The sequence below is a fragment of the Ylistrum balloti genome, unplaced genomic scaffold, assembly GCF_031769215.1.
Source record: "Ylistrum balloti isolate Yb309-2 unplaced genomic scaffold, AGI_CSIRO_Ybal_v1 Utg370006, whole genome shotgun sequence".
In the NCBI taxonomy this organism is placed as follows: domain Eukaryota; kingdom Metazoa; phylum Mollusca; class Bivalvia; order Pectinida; family Pectinidae; genus Ylistrum; species Ylistrum balloti.
Genome location: NW_026782081.1, coordinates 156,847 through 174,142, shown reverse-complemented (window position 1 = coordinate 174,142; position 17,296 = coordinate 156,847). Strand labels below are relative to the sequence as shown.

At 34.5% G+C, this 17,296-nt stretch overlaps 1 protein-coding gene across 2 annotated transcripts in view; it reads left to right on the top strand.

Annotated features, from left to right (window-relative positions):
- Positions 1-2,157: 2,157 nt before the first annotated feature.
- The window catches only part of LOC132548192 (stAR-related lipid transfer protein 3-like), a 36,359-nt gene continuing 21,220 nt past the window's right edge, over positions 2,158-17,296 (top strand). For both annotated transcript variants that reach the window (XM_060212013.1, XM_060212012.1), the window contains exons 1-8: positions 2,158-2,239; positions 9,653-9,753; positions 11,020-11,179; positions 11,376-11,459; positions 11,943-12,020; positions 12,425-12,478; positions 12,801-12,927; positions 14,116-14,229. In XM_060212013.1, the coding sequence (XP_060067996.1) occupies positions 2,225-2,239; positions 9,653-9,753; positions 11,020-11,179; positions 11,376-11,459; positions 11,943-12,020; positions 12,425-12,478; positions 12,801-12,927; positions 14,116-14,229 (733 nt within the window). In that variant the 5' untranslated portion in view covers positions 2,158-2,224. The remainder of the gene's footprint in view (positions 2,240-9,652; positions 9,754-11,019; positions 11,180-11,375; positions 11,460-11,942; positions 12,021-12,424; positions 12,479-12,800; positions 12,928-14,115; positions 14,230-17,296) is intronic.

Genomic DNA, 17,296 nt, shown 5'->3' with positions numbered 1-17,296 from the left:
CTGACGACGCAGTTCAAGAGAGCAGGAACGTTAGGGAAGCTTTGTCTGAGTCAACTGAGAGAGGGGATGAGGGAAAGACTCAAAGGGTTGAGGAAAGCAGAGAGAATATGAAAAGTGCGGAGGGATAGGTGAAAGAAGAGAGCTACGTTTGTCGCTAACCCGTATCAGTTTACAAGCACAGTTCTAGATGGGGAAAAATTGGGAAAACTTGCATGTGAGAGAATATAGGACATTCCAACACTGAAAAGAAACATGTTATGGAAAGAAGTTCAGTCTGTGGTCAAGAAAGTGAGAACATCATCAGCACCTAGCCCTATTGGAATACCATACAAGGTATATTAGAAGTGTCCAAAGTTACTGAGATGGATGTGGTTATGGTTGAGAGTTACCTGGAGGAAATGAGTCAATCCTGAGTGTTGGAAGACAGGGGATGGACGAAAGATGAAACCCCAAGGAGATTGGGCAATTCCGAACAATATCTCTATTGAATGTGGAAGGAAAAATATGCTTCTCAGTGTTGTCATGCCGTTTAACAACATTCATGACAGTCAGCCTGAATGTGGACACATCAGTCCAAAAGGGAGGAAGCCCAGGTTTTTGTGGGTGCATTGAACATACTAGCATCAACAGCCAACTCATAGGAAAAACAAGGGTTGAATTGAGGATATTTCACTCTCGTCTGGTTAGACCTGGCAAATGTGAATGGAAGAGTTCCCCACAAACTGACAGAGGAGGCATTGAAATATTACCACGTACCACTATATACAGAGAATGATCAGCAGCTACTGCAGCGCCATACAATTAAGATTCTCAGTTGCAGACTTCACGACTTCTTGGCAGATATAAGAGAAGAGAATGGTGACTGACTGCACTATATCAGTCATCCTCTTCGTAATGGGGATGAACATGCTGATAAAGGCAGGAGAGAGGGAGAACAGAGACCTGAAGACAAATACCAGCATCTGACAACCACCGAGCAGAGGTTTTATGGACGATGTGACCATCATGACAAGAACTCATGTCTAAGCGTGGTGGGTCCTGACTGCTTTGGAGGGAGACTGCAACATGGGCAAGGATGCATTTCAAACCACAGAAGTCATTGCCTCATCATCAGGAAGAGAAAGATAACCATACAGTTCTATCTGACAGTACAAGGAGAGACATACCATCGATAGTTGGCAACCCTTTCAAATATCTGGGGAAGGGGTATGATGACAGTCTTCGCAATTCCAGCAGTATCAGACAACTAGATCAACAAATTTTGCACTTATTGGTATAGCCAATTGGTTTTAGGGTGTAAAGTTGCCTGGAAGCTATGCAGCATATCTTTGATATTTGTAAATCAAAATTCAGATCAGAGCTGATGTCCACACCCAGAGGTTTATCAGAACTTTCACATTTAGGTTTGTGATAGCCAATATTGAAAGAAGAAATTATTTGATTTGTTTTCTTGTCTTAACCTATTGCTAGAAATTTATATGGATTCGCCTGCATCCATGACAATTAAGCCAATTTACTGAGTTCTGACTCTCTTTTCGCAGTGTATTAAACAGGCTGACATCGTCATTGCTTAAAAATGAGAGTGTTAGTATCTACATAATTGTACAAGTTGTATCTTTCAATGTAATGAAAGATACCAAAATGTTTGAAAAAATTTGCCTACAATTCACCCATGTGGCACCCTCTTTGTCAACAACTCCCGGTCAGTAGCTTTGGGACCAAGATAAGTCGATTGGGTCGACATCAACTGATGAACAGTCAAGTCCACATGCCTGTATTTTTTTTATCAAGAGTCCACGGGAAAGACAACAAAGTCCATGGACGCATTGATATTTTGCAAATACAAATAGGCTAAAGCAAAGCTTACAGATGGCAGGGACATATAAAAATACTGTATTGTACGTCCCTGCTTCAAGCTACAAAACAACGAATTTCGTGATGTGAATTCGATCTACATGAGTTATTGGTCTAAATACGTAGGCTTTATTTTCGAAATATGGCGCCACTTCGATTGAAAGCCTGTGTAAGTACTGTCGTTATCATTTTATATATTTGCTTCTTGATAGAGCACTGTACATAATAGGCGTGAACCTTTTTCTGTTTTGTGTCACATGATCTCCCATGATCAAAATGGCGTGATCAGATCAGCTGAAGACTAATCTCTCCGAAGTGGTCAAAGGGTAACAGAGGGTCTGTTTGGGTCCAATGGTTTCAACGACCGAATATGTCGATAAACATGGTAAGATAAACGAAACGGTTGAACTTAAGTATTCACAACTCCAATCGTTATCTCTGAAACAGGTGCTCGCGTGCCGTGTGTTCATGTTCTATTTTGTGTGTTCAGATCTAGACTAACATTCATCCATTATCACAACAATAGTCTCAAGTTAAGAATATTAAAAATATGTTTTGAGGTCTTTGATGTTCACCAAAGTCAGGTTCCTGCTGTTTGCTTCCATATTCAAGTCTTTGGATAAAGTTTGACAGAGTATGTGTAATATTTTAGACAACAAACACACATAGATTCTGCATCTATAGGCCAGGTGAATAATAAAGACTGATATAAAGGCCCGAGGACAATAAAGTATTTTCTTCCTGTTCTGATATATACCTGAGGGCTGTACAGCTATTAGCTGTAGGATATACTTCCTAGACAAAATAATAGCTCTGAACATGTACTTCTTTTAGACTTTCCTGATCTCTGGATTATTTAAATTACATTAAAAATAATAAAATATAAAGTTGAATAGTTCCTATCTCTTAGACATCTGACTCCTAAGTTTCACAGGAAGGGAAGATAAGTTAGTAGACAAGTACAGCATGACTGAACAATCCTGGTCTCCCTTATAAGAAGTATTTGATTGATTCATTTTATATATTTATAGCATAGAAAAATAAAAACGACACTGATTGCGTAATATGTAGAAGTGGATACGATATTATTGTGTATTTCAATCAGATAACACATAGGTACATGGCTTGTAACTAGAGCACATAAGGTGTTTTATCAGATATATCAATACTTATCATTGTCAGTATCAGCAAAATTCTGTCAGTGCTTTCTCCATATACATGATGATGGTTGATGACGTGTGTAGAAAGGATTATGAATCTGTAAAGTCATTTTGGGATTTAAATGTCATTTCCATGTGCAATTGTATAACTGAGACTAATTAGCTGATGCACAAATATGTAAGTGATCTTTTATTTTTCTCATCCAGATCTGATAACTCCATATATATGTAAGGTCAACACAGCTGCTAGATGATGCTGAGAACATGGTATGCAGTGTAATTTTGTGTACCTGGTACATATCTGGTATATACACCCAGTACAATGTCAATACACTGTTACTTTTCTGTCACCTGATGTTTTACTTCTGTGTGATTAAAATTTGGATCAAGTTTTTTCTGGTCATTTTGTGAATAAGTATCAAATTCCAAACAATTTCAAAGATCATGTGCTGTATCATACACATGCTTGAACAGTGTATATGTGGAAGTTTCATACACAGAGACCAGATAACTAAGTTAATAGTCTGACATATATTCATCCATGTTCCTCCAACATGTTAATGAAGAGCTAATAACTGGATTAATGTAACTGTTTTTCTATCTGTATGTAATACTAATTGGATATTGTAAACGTTTTAAATTCCGTTTTTGTGACACAGTATATTTATATATCTTACATACAAATATCAAGGGCTATTTATGCAATATATCATGGAACAACAATCATGTATAATCAATTATGTAATTGTTTAACCTTATTTGGTGTGATAATCAATTGTATTTTTTCATAATTGTGATCATCAGCATCTTTCATAATTTCTTGTGTTTTAGCATTAAAAAAAATTCTTATTATGCATGATAAAGATGACAATTGCCAATAATAGTCATTCTTATGCAAATTCTAGGTAAGTGAGGCATTTTAGATTATAGTTACAAAAAATTGAAATACTTTGGAGAATGCATTCACTTTCTTTAAATACTGAACACTTATTCTTTCAATTACGTAATCAATTAATTTCATGGAAAAGTTTTCCTAATTTTAACTGATAATCAATTTTGGATTTTAACGGATTTCCCATCATTAAAGTATACCCTGCATTTATCTATATGTTTGTTCATATCTCCTGATATCAGTTTTATCAACTGAAGGTAAAATGTGATAGTATGATTAAGTTTTATTAAGGTCTTAAGTTTTAGCAAGATAGTTTCTAGATATTGAATATATCTAGTAGCTCAGTTGGTTACAAAGAACAGTTCAATTGACTTGCGTAACCTTATCTGAAGATCCAAGGTACATTGTTTGAGGTTTTGTGGTCATGGTCCTAGGGAAGGAGAATTTAACTTTAATGCTCTAGATGGCATATAATGGACCACCCATATGCTACACAAATAAAGTGGTCATCAGCTACTACTTGCTAGAGACTGAGCTCAAAATGATCCTGGTAATTCTTGGGGCGATAAACAAGAAAAGGAAGGAACAACAAACTTAACAGCTCAGGGATCAGGACAGTTGAATGACATCTCTGTAATAAACATAATCAATAATAAAAAAAAATTATATTTTTTATTCATATCATATTTATCTTGTATTAATCCCAGTGGGCCAATATTACATCAGAGTCAAAATCAGACAAAAGGATTAAGACAGGATTCTATGGGATAACAATATGTATGTGTGGGCTTATTAACAAACATGGGCTTATTACCAACCAGACAAATATAGAATGTATAAATTGCTGTGATTTCTGTTTGAACAGCGTCATGGTAAACTTACAGAGGTAGACACTGAGGTAACTAGACATACAGAGGTAGACATTGAGGTAACTAGAGTATCATTTTCAAGCTCTTTATTATTAGCTCTGTAGATAGACAGAATGTTTGATACACACATTTATAACTAAAATTGATAGCAAAAATTGTATTTTGCTTAATTTTATATCTGGTTCCCCTAGGGGGAACACTGGAGGTTCTTCAACATCAATTATGGGTACTAAATATACTTATATTTATAAATTTTACAACAAATTCACTTGTCAGTTTCATCAATTCTAAACAGTTGTTCAAAATTTGAGCATTCCTAAAAGACCAGAATTGATCTGTAAAACATTTTGTTATGATTTATGAAATTTACATGTAATTAGAAAAGGAAAGACATGTAATTCTCACAATTTATCAATGGTCCAAAACTTTTTTCTTTTCTTATTTGCTTTGGTTTTGAACTTGTTTTCAAATAGAATAAAACCTGTCTCATTTAACACATGTCAGGGAGAGATCATATCAGGTAGGCTTCTTGGCATCATTGTAAAACTCTGCTGCTTGTAAATCTTAATTTTTTTTATTTGCTTGCTTAATTAGATGAGTATTTATAATAAGATTTTCTTACTTAAACTCTTATCTAATGTACATGTATATCTTCATAATCCAGGGCTTTTGTTGGCAATATTTGTACACACAGTATTTTGCTACCAAGTTTGGAACATTTCATGACAAAATTGAAGGCTAACATAGTGTACATTTATTAGTTGCAGACATTGAGATACCGACAGTCATGTGATTGAATTCTTGACTTCTGTTAATTATAGAGATATCAAAATCAAATGTTGGTATGCTGTGACCTGTAGTATGATTGCATTACCATATTTCATTAGTCTGTAGACCTTGATAAATACCAGATGAAGAACCTGTAATTGGTCAAAGTCATCCATCACATGATATATCATATAATATATTCAAACTTGGAGTGTCATACAGAGGCCCAACACAATTCAAAGCCATTGATGGGCTTATTACAGGACAGTAAGCCCAGGGATCCATCATATAACTTCTAAATCAATGAAAGGAGGTAGGCTTATTATAGGACAGTAAGCCCAGGGATCCATCATAATTCTTCTATCTCAATGACAATGGATGAGCTTGTTACAGACCAATAAGCCCATGGTCTTATTACAGGACAGTAAGCCCAGGGATCCATCATAATGCTTCTATCTCATTGACAGTGGATGGGCGTATTACAGACCAATAAGCCTGTGGACTTATTACAGGACAGTAAGCCCAGGTATCCATCATAATGCTTCTATCTCAATGACAGTGGATGGGCGTATTACAGACCAATAAGCCTGTGGACTTATTACAGGACAGTAAGCCCAGGGGGCTGCTGATTCAAAGGCTTGTAACAGGATAATTGTAATGCATTTGTAGGTAATTCTGCATGACAATAGATATGGATGGGTTGATATTACAAGATGGAATTTTGCCAGCTAGATGGTATACATTACCATGTATAAAAAGCACAGCGACAGGATTTTATTTGATTTACTCAGTTTGGAATTTCTGCTTGTACTGGTTATTTTTAGATCCGGCATCACACTTTAATCTGTGCCTGTCTGATACAAACCTGTCACACAACTTTGAATTTATTCTTTGTTGTCACATGACTAATGATATCTTATGATTACAGTGAACATTCATTTGAATGAAGGAAATTTTTATGTTGCAACATCTTTTCAGTTTTATACTGGTCACCATGTTTATCAAATGAAATATGCTTCCTGGTATGACAGAAGTTTACGCCAATAATTTTTGGTAAAGGATATTATCTCTTTTACCAAAAATCCCATGTATATGAAATTTCAATATTAACATGGAAGATTGTAATTTTGTATTGAAAGTAATCTTAAAAGAACCAAGTTAATATTGAACTAAAAGAACATTTGGTTCACTGGTAAAATAAATCTCCCTATTGGTACAAAACCATGACTCCAACAAGATGTACAATTGTACCTAGTGCACAGCTGTTGTTTATAATACTTTTAGCTGATGTGTGTATGGCAAGCCAGGTATTATAAGCTGCAATCAGTGTGTAATTGTATGTACAAACTTGATTCATGATACCCTTTATCTTAAAGTCAATTGTACGATTACCTGATGAACTTAGTGTGTTGTGGTATGTTAAGGCCATGGAAAATATATACATTGTTTCTTCAGTTTCTAAAGAAAATACTGGTTATTTAAGCGTGAAATTGGAAATATAGACAGAGAACATTTTACCATAGTTCAAACTTTTCAAAAATAGATATATTTCCATATAGATTGATGATACTGGTTTGTGTGGCCTTTAATCGTATCAATCATGTGAATCCCTGAAAAGTTTGGTCAGATTACGGAGAGAAACTCAAACTTTCTTTACTGTGAAACTGTTTGTGTTCAAATTGTCAGGATATACTGTCTTGGATATGTGTCAATTTCATTTGACAATGGAAATATTTGCTAAAGCAGTTCTATAGTGATCAGATATTTTCTTTAAGAACATATTTTCTATCATTCAGTGTATTGCGCAATAAGTATATGGAAGTTCAAGACAAACGTGTACGGCGAAAAATTATATTTATCAAACCTTGATGCACCACCAGTAAAAAGTTTTTCCACCAGGACAGGAATATGCCCCTTGTTAACATATAATTTTTCTTGTATTATTTTGTCCAAAAATTAGAATTTTTAAAGTTGACTATACTGATAAGTGTTTAATGGTGTGTGTTAAATACTGATCCTTCAACCTGACCTCCCATACCTACTGATTACAAGATTATACACCAGTCACGGGTGCAAAATTTATCACAATGCATATAATACACTTATGTATGTGTATATCTAACTTCATCACTGGTCCTTCAGTTCCTCTTTTAACTGTAGAAAACTTTTGTATTTTCTCAAAACTTGTCCATAATTATCATTATATACAAGGATGTAACCTAGGAACAGATTATAAGTAGTATCCTGTGTCCTGATGTGGATTTTTAATTTGAGATTCGTTAATGAGGATCTGAATGTACATATGTAGAAGATGACACTGGATTATCGGGTAAGAATGAAAATACATGGAGTCAGATGATATGTAATAAATTAGTCTACTACAGGTATATCTGTTCCCTAAATACATGTATCATTCACTACGTAAATATGAAAAATATCAGGGTAAGTTATCAGACATAGGTGGATGGTAGCGGAAAGTGGGGGGGACGGGGGCAACATGTAATATGTCTCTTTAGTCAAGAGGTGGGCTTATTACAGGAGCAGGAAAAGTTATAAAACAGCAATAGGTTCATTATATACGGGTCAGTTTGTTACCTGATACAGGTACATAGGAATTCGCCATAGCAGGGGGTTTCATGTAGACAAAAGATATAATTTGTGATGCTGTGCTCATCATTAATACTCTTTAAGTGATAAGATTTTATAAAAACTTGATATAAATAGTTTGTTGAACACATGTTTTTTTCTATATTATGTAACATTATATAACACACCTGTGTTTAATCTGGGAGTTGGTAGTGGTTGATTAGATCTGTATATGAGTTCATATGTACTTATCTTTGGTTTTTAGGACCAAAGGTATTGGAAACTGTTTTCTTAAGTCAGTGTTTCAATAATTTCAATTTAAATGTTATGCTTAGGTAAATGTTTAGGTAATCTGACTAAAAAAGTCAAGATGACCTATAGCTATTGTGCTTCATCTGTCGTCATCTACTGGTTTGATGCATTAGTGGGTGACGGTAATCATTTCTTAAATTCAGAATTTTGATTTGACCCCAATAGACTTAGGAACGGGGCCCCATAAGAGGAAGTTAGACAATATTTTGTTCAAAATGGTACTCTTTCTTCATACATGAATAGATTTCATCCAAATTTGGTGTGAAACATCATCGAGAGGGGAGAATCATTTCTTAGACTCCAAAAGTTGATTCTACCCCTACTAAATATAAGTGTCCTTGATCCGCTTGAAAAAACACAGGGGTCAAATATGTTCATAATTTAAATGACTTCTTTTCAATAACCAATAATCCCAGGTTGCTGATATTGATTAAGTATCATACTCGGATGTAGGGCTACCAAGTTTCATAATATGATTTGCCTTGACCCGCTTTCAAGATCACAGGTGTCAAATATATTAAAATCTTTAAATGACTTCTTCTCAATAACCAAAAAAGACCAGGTTGCTGATATTGGGCAAGCAGCATGCTAGGATTTAGGACAACTGAGTTTGTTGATTTGAATGAACTTGACTTGCTTTCAAGGTCACTGGTGTCAAGTATGTTAAAATCTTTAAGTGACATCTTCTTAATAACATTAAGGCCCAGGTTGATGATATTGGACAAACTTTCAAGGTCACAGGAGGTCAAATGTATTGAAATGCTAAAGCAACTTCTTCTCCATAACCAAAAGGCCAAGGTTTTTGATGTTGGGCTTGTAGCTTGCTTTTTCAACAAGCAATATGTGCAGAGGAATGGCAATTGTGTAGTGCATGTTTAAAGAATATGATTTCAAGTTTTCAGAAAATGTCTTAATGAACCAACATTGTCTTTTATGTAAGCTGTAGAGAAGTTGAGCAATTTATTTTAAGCCTGTTTGGCCTCTTTCATATGTAGGTCTTTATAGTCAGATGACCGTTAAGGCCCCATGGGCCTCTTGTTTTAAAATCAACTTGAATTAATCAGAATTTGAAGAATAAAGGGAACTTTTATGTTGTAGAAACATATACACTTATGTTAAATATTGGTAAATGTTAACTTATATACCATTAAAGTTGTGTTTATATACATATGTAGATATAAAAATCTCTTATATTCATTCATTTGACACAGAATGAAGAGGACATGGTTCGGACCAGTACAAACCGTGGAGCAGCCTCTAAATCGGCAGCTCAAACAATTTATGGCAGTTTGTCCTCATCATCATCTGTAAGGTAATGGGCAACTTTTAATGGGTCAATGAGTTTCAGATTATTTATGTTTACTGTAATGTAGCTGTATAAAATCAAATTTACTGATACAGTTCAGCTATTTATTAAAATATTGTCTACTTTTTTTTCCAGAGTTATTGTTATCAACTTAAACAAAAACAAAAAAAAAATCTCTCGACAATAATGTGACAAAAAGTGGAAAACCTTGTCTATTTATAGCTGGAATTTTCACAGAAAAGAAGAATGAGCACTAATCATTTCTCTCCTTGGTCGCTGACAGGGGTACCAATATTCATGTTATGCTTGACTCATTCAGTCAGAATTGTTTTGGAAGAAATTTTTGTCAACAAAAAATGTGGTTAGCTATAGCTTTTCAGAAATCTTAAGTATGAAAACATACAAATATTCAAATCTCCAGTGGAAAACATTGGAACTATGGACTTTCAGTAATGAAACTGTTCTTTTGCTCCAGCCAGTTCTTTCCTGTTAATTTTGATGCATTTTCAGTCTTTGTTGTTTTGCAGTGTCTTGGTCTCATTTCACTGATTCACTTACAGTATTTTGGGGTAATCAGCTATTGCTAGTATCTTATACATGCAAACTGAGATTTGACCTTGTCTTTATTTACTCTTTATTTGAATACTAAGAGGGATAGTAATTTGATATTGTTTATAAATATCATTGATAGAGATATTGAAAAATTGTATCTTGTCACATACAAATATATATAGCTATCCTGCCCAATATCTGGTTTTGAGCTTACTGTGTTTACCAGTCTGTGTGGAAAGGGTAAGGTGGTTAATACTCATTTAATAAGCTAAGCATGTAAAAACATTATTGAATGTACATAACTACAGTTAGATCTTTGCATTCATCAAACATAGCATTGTATTAATATGTGGCAGGAGAAACCTGCACACCTACCATAGTATATGCAGTGTCAAGCATTTGCTTTCGTTGCTGAGTCTACACAACCAGAGTATAATCTGTAGTATTTCAATATAATCTGTGAGTCTGCACAGTAACTAAACCACTGTCTTAACCAAGAAGAAGAATGGGACCAAGTATTGTGTATAAAGTTGAATCTATCAGTGGTGATAGATGCCAAACAATTTATGACATTCAGGTACATTTTTGTATTATGATATACGAGGGAAGTTTTTCTATCGTATGTTTGTTTGATTCTTTGACTTACGATAGATAATTAATGCTCTAGATGTACATTGGTTATGTTATTTGTTCAATTTATACTTTGAATCTATATTCCAGCACTGCCAATGGTTCTGTAGGACATATGAGCCGTACAGAAAGGCGTATGTGTGGCTGGTTTCCAGAGAGTGGCACAATGTCACCTGTCCGCCGTACTTTTTGCTTGTTTGTGACCTTTGACCTGATATTGACTTTTATATTGTGGGTCATTTATACACAAGTAAGTTATGGTTATATATACACAGAAAAAATTAAAATTAGAATCTTTGTATCAGTAAGATTCAAATGAAATTTCCTATTATAGAATTTCCATAAATCATCACATATAATCAAATGATAATCAACCCATTTTGTTTTATAACTTTGATGTTGTATTCATCATCAGATCTCATCCATGAGACACATTTTGTTTACAGTTAATTGGTGATTCGTCAGTATGGGAAGCTTTCACGAAACAGCTGGCAGGATTCACGATAAAGTCATCCTTGTTTGACACTGTTGTAAGTGAATTCCTTTGATATTTCTGTCTTTAAAAACAAAATATCCTGATACACCTAAAAGAAATCAAAATCTTCTTATGTTCTTGTATATTAAATCTCAGGCATGCCTGTGTATACTTTTGGGCATGCCTGTGTATACTTTTGCCCATGTATACCTGTATAATATTTGCTTTGTATTAAATTCTGGGAATGCCTGTGTATATTTTTGCCCATGTATACCTGTAAAATATTTGCTTTGTATTAAATTTTGAGAATGCCTGTATTTTTGCCCATGTATACCTGTAAAATATTTGCTTTGTATTAAATTTTGAGAATGCCTGTATTTTTGCCCATGTATACAAATGAAATGTTTGATTTGTATTGAAATATTGAATTATTGAATATGTTATTTTGACAATGTCAAGAGTCCTATTAATTAGAAATGAAAATGGTGCACCAAAAATGTGTATAACTGTACTAAATTATCTCCCTTTGTTCTGGCAGATGTTGGCAGCAATGAGGTTTACATTCCTATTGCTAGGTTATGCCCTTCTTCGTCTCAACCACTGGTGGGTTATAGCAGTGAGTATCCTATTTTTAGATTCTTTTCTTTATATATCAAAGGGTAAAGGTCAAAGTAACAAGGCTATTTGGGTCAGCAGAAATTGAACTGTTTATAGTTGTGACCTATTTATTGTAATGATAAAAAAATCTTAATAAACTGTGTAATCATAGTGAACCAGAGTTGAAATGTTGGATATAAAAGCTATTGTTCTTTCTTAATGGAAATATTATTTAATTTAAAGCATCTCTTATGTCTTTTGTGGGTTTTTTTCAAGTTTTGTATGATTTTATATTTTTTTTACCAAGTATAAAACTGTAGATTAAGTTTTCTGTTTTAAATTTTAAATTGAATCTTAATAGTATAATATTTAATTAAGTACATTTATTTATCATTTTATTTTTCCCATTTTTCTTTTTCACAGCTGACAACCTTTTTAACATGTGGTTATCTTTTAGCCAAATGTTTTTTATTCAATGTAAGTATAAACATTGTCAATATATACTATTTCTTCTTATGTAAACACATTTTTAAAAAAATCAATAAATAAACAATTTTATATCTTAAATTTGGGAAATATTTGAGTGTTAAAATTATTTTAAATCAATGATGTTCATACATGTTGTTTATCCTTTGGGAAGTTTTTCATTATCAGATTTATGTCAGTAAGATGGATCAACTGTATTAATTTTTATCATGTTATGTCAGCATTGACTATGTATCTTATACTCTGTACGAGAAACATTCACCCTGACGTTCAACCTTTCACGCTGTCATTTTTCATGTGATCATTGTTTCAGTTTAAAGATAATAATAATAATCCTCTGAGTTATGTTGTCCTGATCATCTCGTTTGTGTTGGCCTGGGCCGAGACATGGTTCCTGGACTTCAAAGTCATCCCGGTGGAGAAAAAGCACCGAGATCGAGGTGAGACTTCGCTTTGGTTAAAGAACTCAAATAGTTTTATGGGTCAAACTTAACTAATATATTATCAGAGTCATCCTGGTGAAGAAAAAAGCACCGAGATCGAGGTGAGACTTCGCTTTGGTTAAAGAACTCAAATAGTTTTATGGGTCAAACTTAACTAATATATTATCAGAGTCATCCTGGTGAAGAAAAAAGCACCGAGATCGAGGTGAGACTTCGCTTTGGTTGAAAAACTCAAATAGTTTTATGGGTCAAACTTAACTAATATATTATCAGAGTCATCCTGGTGAAGAAAAAAGCACCGAGATCGAGGTGAGACTTCGCTTTGGTTAAAGAACTCAAATAGTTTTATGGGTCAAACTTAACTAATATATTATCAGAGTCATCCTGGTGGAGAAAAAGCACCGAGATCGAGGTGAGAATTCGCTTTGGTTAAAGAACTCAAATAGTTTTACCGGTCAAACTTAGCTAATATATTATCAGAATCATCCTGGTGAAGAAAAAAGCACCGAGATTGAGGTGAAACTTCCCTTTGGTTAAAGAACTCAAATTATAGTGTTAGCTGTTAAACTTATCTTCATCTTTGACAGGTGTATTTTGTATTTGTTTGTTCTGATTAAATAGCTTCAGCTTCCTTATTTGAACTTTGTATTGTCAATCTAGAAATGTCATGATTTATATCGCCGAATCAATGTGTTATGATATTTAACAATCTCAATACAGATCAGCAATTCATTATTATAGAAACAACATTATATCTATATAAAAGTGTTTGCCACCTCAGAGTTTTATTTTTTCTATGCATTCTCTGGCCACTCGAGCAACGATCCTGACATAATTAGCAATTTTTATGTGATTTTTGTTTTTAATTTCAATGAAATTTCATATCACTTGGAAACAAACAAACTTTCAGATGAAACAAAAAAAAGCACATTTTAAAAGCCAGGACATAAGATACAAGTTTATGCATAATTTTCACTTTCTGTTTTATGAATTAGGACCATTACTCGTAATTGTAACCATGCTGTTCTTGTTTCATAATACATCACTAGACCAGTGTTGTTTAATTTTAATGATTACATGCACTTCTTTGTATAGTTATGATTAAAAGAAGTTTTCTAAATAATATAAAATCCATATTTGTGGGGGGAAAAAAGTGTAATTTGATTTCACTCTGTTGTTTGGCAGTTAACCATAGCCATCAGTATGTGTCCGAGAGGAGCAGACTGATAGGAGACTCAGAGCAAGGAGTCATGTCGGGCGAGGATCATGAGTATTACTCACCTCTCGTCACACCTGAAGGTAAGATTTTCTTATAAAATTTTATCAAAATACATTTTACCTGTAAGCTTGTCACACTTAGGTGTACCTTATTTAAAATATTAGAAATATTATTGGGCCGGGTAGCAGTCGCCTACAAGAAAACCCTAAAGGTCTTCAATTGGTTCACTATTCTACTGTGGACATAACAGTAGCTGTCATTGAAATTGCTGAATTGGATTCCAGCCAGAGGTACAGATTGTAACTAACAATTAATTTTTCATCTGCAAATGATTAAAATTATCCATACCTTTTCAAGTCTGACTATAAAAATTTCCAGAATATCTACTTATTGTAGGATCTTAACTTGAGTGTGGAATTGGGTCATTTTCTGTACAGAGTGTGCTGTTAGGCCATCCCCATAGCCTTTTGAAGAGTAAAGAATAAAAAAAAAACCTGTAGTTATTTCATGACCATGTTTTATCTCTAAATGACTCTATTTATAAAATGCCCATTATGTAATGTTGTATTACATATTTTCTGTAATCAAATTCCAGGACTAGTGTTAGAAAGTACAACAAAATATCAATACTTTGTGTATTATCAGATACCTGAGGATTCCTGTAAAGTTTTCTTGCCTACAATTCTAGCATGTGTAACCAAATCACTCTTATTGTTTAGAAAGTCTAGATTAACATCACAAATATTTGATCATTGCTTCATACTGGTAATAGAAGCCATAGTAGAAGTGACCGTGGCTGTATCTGTACCCTTCTTGTTGACTCTTTATCTATTAAGACTGTTTTTTCTAAAATGGTGTATTTCTGTCCCTGTTACAACACATTCTCCCTATAGTGTTGTATCTCTGTCCCTGTTACAACACATTCTCCCGATAGTGTTGTATCTCTGTCCCTGTTACAACACATTCTCCCGATAGTGTTGTATCTCTGTCCCTGTTACAACACATTCTCCCGATAGTGTTGTATCTCTGTCCCTGTTACAACACATTCTCCCTATAGTGTTGTATCTCTCTCCCTGTTATGACACATTCTCCCTATTGTGTTGTATCTGGCTATGTAAATAAACATCATTTATTGAATGCTAACACCTGCAGGTCTTTTAACAAAAATAGAAATGTTTCCACCTCTATATTACTGCAAAGAAAAGTCTTTAAATTAACATTGTACCTTGTCATCTGCCATCACTCTTTCTTGGCAAAGCAATGAAATATCTTGTGTACTCATTATAGTTTACCTGTATTTTACTGGTGTAGGCAGGTAATTTACCTGTTAAACCAATCGTTAAAAATGGCAAGAAGAAATTAATATTTTATTTTTGTAAAATTCATTGAATTTTAACCAGTATACCAAATGGTATGACCACAAAAGATCTGAAACAAAGTGTTTATCAAAGTTTATTTTCTGTTCTACTTTTCATTGGTTAAGTACCAGGTCTTAGGGTTAGCAGATATGTTATATGGTGTCGCTACTAAGAAAAGATATTGTCATGAAATATAAAGAAATATCATATCATATCATAGAGTGATATTATGGTGAAACATAGCATGGTATAGTGTTGTTTTGGGGAATAGAGTGTCACATCTTAAGATGTAATTTTTCTATGAAGAAAAGAGTTTAAATGTTGTGTATGCCATTTGTATGGTGCCACTGCTCATTGATGCTGCTGTTCAACATATTGAAAGATCTGAAGACTTGATCCATGTTCCATGATCTTCTCTGTCTCATTCAGGTTTTGGTATCAAAGTTACACTGTGTCAGCAAACATTGAAACAAAAAGGCTACCTTAAACACGAAACAGATTAATTAACTGCTGTTACTGTATAGGGCAGTGCTTTCCATTTTATGTACAGTTAATGCATCAATGTGGATGGATTAAGATTCAAAGATTGAGATAGTATTGACTGAATCGGACTACCTGTTGATTGGTGAGGAGACAGTATTGACTGAATCAGACTACCTGTTGATTGGTGAGGAGACAGTATTGACTGAATCAGACTACCTGTTGATTGGTGAGGAGACAGTATTGACTGAATCGGACTACCTGTTGATTGGTGAGGAGACAGTATTGACTGAATCAGACTACCTGTTGATTGGTGAGGAGACAGTATTGACTGAATCAGACTACCTGTTGATTGGTGAGGAGACAGTATTGACTGAATCGGACTACCTGTTGATTGGTGAGGAGACAGTATTGACTGAATCAGACTACCTGTTGATTGGTGAGGAGACAGTATTGACTGAATCGGACTACCTGTTGATTGGTGAGGAGACAGTATTGACTGAATCGGACTACCTGTTGATTGGTGAGGAGACAGTATTGACTGAATCAGACTACCTGTTGATTGGTGAGGAGACAGTATTGACTGAATCAGACTACCTGTTGATTGGTGAGGAGACAGTATTGACTGAATCAGACTACCTGTTGATTGGTGAAGAGACAGTATTGACTGAATCGGACTACCTGTTGATTGGTGAGGAGACAGTATTGACTGAATCAGACTACCTGTTGATTGGTGAGGAGACAGTATTGACTGAATCAGACTACCTGTTGATTGGTGAGGAGACAGTATTGACTGAATCAGACTACCTGTTGATTGGTGAGGAGACAGTATTGACTGAATCAGACTACCTGTTGATTGGTGAGGAGACAGTATTAACTGAATCAGACTACCTGTTGATTGGTGAGGAGACAGTATTGACTGAATCAGACTACCTGTTGATTGGTGAGGAGACAGTATTGACTGAATCGGACTACCTGTTGATTGGTGAGGAGAAAGTATTGACTGAATCGGACTACCTGTTGATTGGTGAGGAGACAGTATTAACTGAATCGGATTACCTGTTGATTGGTGAGGAGACAGTATTGACTGAATCGGACTACTGTTGATTGGTGAGGAGACAGTATTGACTGAATCGGACTACCTGTTGATTGGCAAGGAGACAGTATTGACTGAATCGGACTACCTGTTGATTGGCGAGGAGACAGTATTGACTGAATCGGACTACCTGTTGATTGGTGAGGAGACAGTATTAACTGAATCGGATTACCTGTTGATTGGTGAGGAGACAGTATTGACTGAATCGGACTA